Below are 1,953 nucleotides of genomic sequence, written 5' to 3'. Positions count from 1 at the left end.
CAACCCCGAAACCGAACCCTAGCTAGCTCGCCGGATGCGCGGACAGGAAGGCGTCGGCGATCTCATGATGAGTTCCAGTCGCATGCACGGCGCGTAGTATTCCCGATTTACTTTTAAATGTTGCTTAGCTTCTGATCGGTGACTGATTCGTATTATGCGATTGGATTGTGTGCCTTCTCGTTCGGCGAGTCAGATTTTTTCCCTCGATGTTTCTCTGTGGGATACATCTCTTGCTTCCTTGTTCCTGTCCCGAATTTGGCAGGAACCAACCTGTGGATGTAACACCATGCAGCACAAACTATAATTAGCCTCTCATCTCCTACTACATATAAGGCTAGCTTTGTACTAATTCAATAACCATCGTCATATGCTTTGAACTAACTATATTAGAGCATCTCCAACAGGCGCGGCAAAACGGGCGCCCGCGCGGTAAAATCAGTTTTTCGCGCGCGCCGGTTGGTTCCACGCGCTCCAGCGGTGGCGGGAAGTTACCGCGCGCGGGAAGCGTTTGCGCGCGCGGGGTAGAAAGCGGCACGCGGCGCGCTAGATTTGACGCGCCGCTTCGCACACGCCTATAAAGTCCCGCGCTTCGCCACGCGCCCTTCTCCTCGCAATCTCGTCGCTCCGCACCCCACCGCTTCGCCACTTCGCCGCGTCGCCGCTTTCTACGCCACCACCGCGCCACCGTGCCGCCGCGCCGCCGGGGTGCTTCGGGCTTTCGCGGCGTCCGCGAGCGCCCCAACGGCTGGTACTCCGCCGAGATACGGGCCGGCGACGTCCGGCTCGGCCTCGGGACGTTCCGGAGCGCGTGCGAGGCGGCCCGCGCGTACGACGCGGCGGCGTGGCGCTTGGAGAGGCCCCGGTCCCAGATGAATTTCCGGGACGTCTTCACGCGCGAGGAGGCGCAGCGCCTCGCCCCTCCGCCGCGTCTCATCACGGACATGGACCGTGCCGACCACGCTCGACGGCAGCGCCGTCTCCTCGTCGCCGAGGAGGACGAGCGAGCCATGGCGGAGTGGCGCCGTCGCCACCCAGAGGACGTCGACGCCGAGCGTGCCTACTGGGCGGAGAGGACGGCAAGGCGCCGCTCGGAGCGGGCGGACCGGCGTCGGCGGAAGGCAATAGCGAACGAGCAGCGCGACATCGTCTCCGCAGGTGGGAGGTCGTTCTTCACCTCGGACGATGAACGTTGGGACGACGTATGGCTGTCAACCTCGGACGACACCGACGAGGATGACGATGGTGATGTTAGCGACTTAGAGTAGTTTTCTATCTATGTATGCCGTAGTAGTTTTTATCTATCTATCTATGTATGTCGAACTATCTATCATCTATGCCGTAGTAGTTGCACCGATGTAAAATATCTATGTATCGCTTTTTTTTATCTATGCAATTTTAATTAAAAAAATATTGTAGAATGAGCGCGGGTGCTGCATTTTACCGCGCCTGCTGGAGCTGCGCGCGCGCGCGGCTTTTCAGCGCGGATGCTGGAGCAAACGCTGCACGCCGCGCCAAACCAGGCGATGGGCGCGCGCCAAATCCGTTTTTACCGCGCGGCGCGTTGGGCGCCTGTTGGAGATGCTCTTACGTAGCAATCTTTTCAAGCGTGTGAGCTGATTGGCTTTACAGCCTTGCTTTTTGCTGGCTACTAATCACCTAGTATTTTGCATTTATTTCGTCCTGCTCTAGGATTTGGAAAGACGCCGACATCTATAAGATGCGGTGATGATCTCACTAGGAGTACAAATGAGGAGCTAATAGCCAGCAAGGCTGACTCGAAGCCGAACTCAAATGAGAACCTAACGACTTGCAATGGTGTTGGAAAGTTGATCGAGTCATTGCCTCCAGGTCAGCTGGTCACTATTTTTTTTACGCTTTTGCACACATTTTTAACAACTCAGGTGGAGCACTTACAATTGTGGTTTTGTGTGGTATCTTTATTTAAGTAGGTTC

The 1,953-nt window shown here is 56.4% G+C and overlaps 1 protein-coding gene across 1 annotated transcript; it reads left to right on the top strand.

Annotated features, from left to right (window-relative positions):
• Positions 1 to 580: 580 nt before the first annotated feature.
• Positions 581 to 1,247, top strand: LOC119343969 (AP2-like ethylene-responsive transcription factor CRL5; the record flags this gene model as incomplete). Its single annotated transcript, XM_037614655.1, has 1 exon — positions 581 to 1,247. A coding segment is annotated over one exon (667 nt), but the record flags the coding sequence as incomplete, so codon positions are not given.
• Between the last annotated feature and the right edge of the window lie 706 nt (positions 1,248 to 1,953).

Source organism: Triticum dicoccoides, unplaced genomic scaffold (genome assembly GCF_002162155.2).
Source record: "Triticum dicoccoides isolate Atlit2015 ecotype Zavitan unplaced genomic scaffold, WEW_v2.0 scaffold148996, whole genome shotgun sequence".
Taxonomy (NCBI): Eukaryota; Viridiplantae; Streptophyta; class Magnoliopsida; order Poales; family Poaceae; genus Triticum; species Triticum dicoccoides.
Note: the sequence above shows the minus strand (reverse complement) of the source record. Positions and strands in the feature narration are given on the sequence as shown.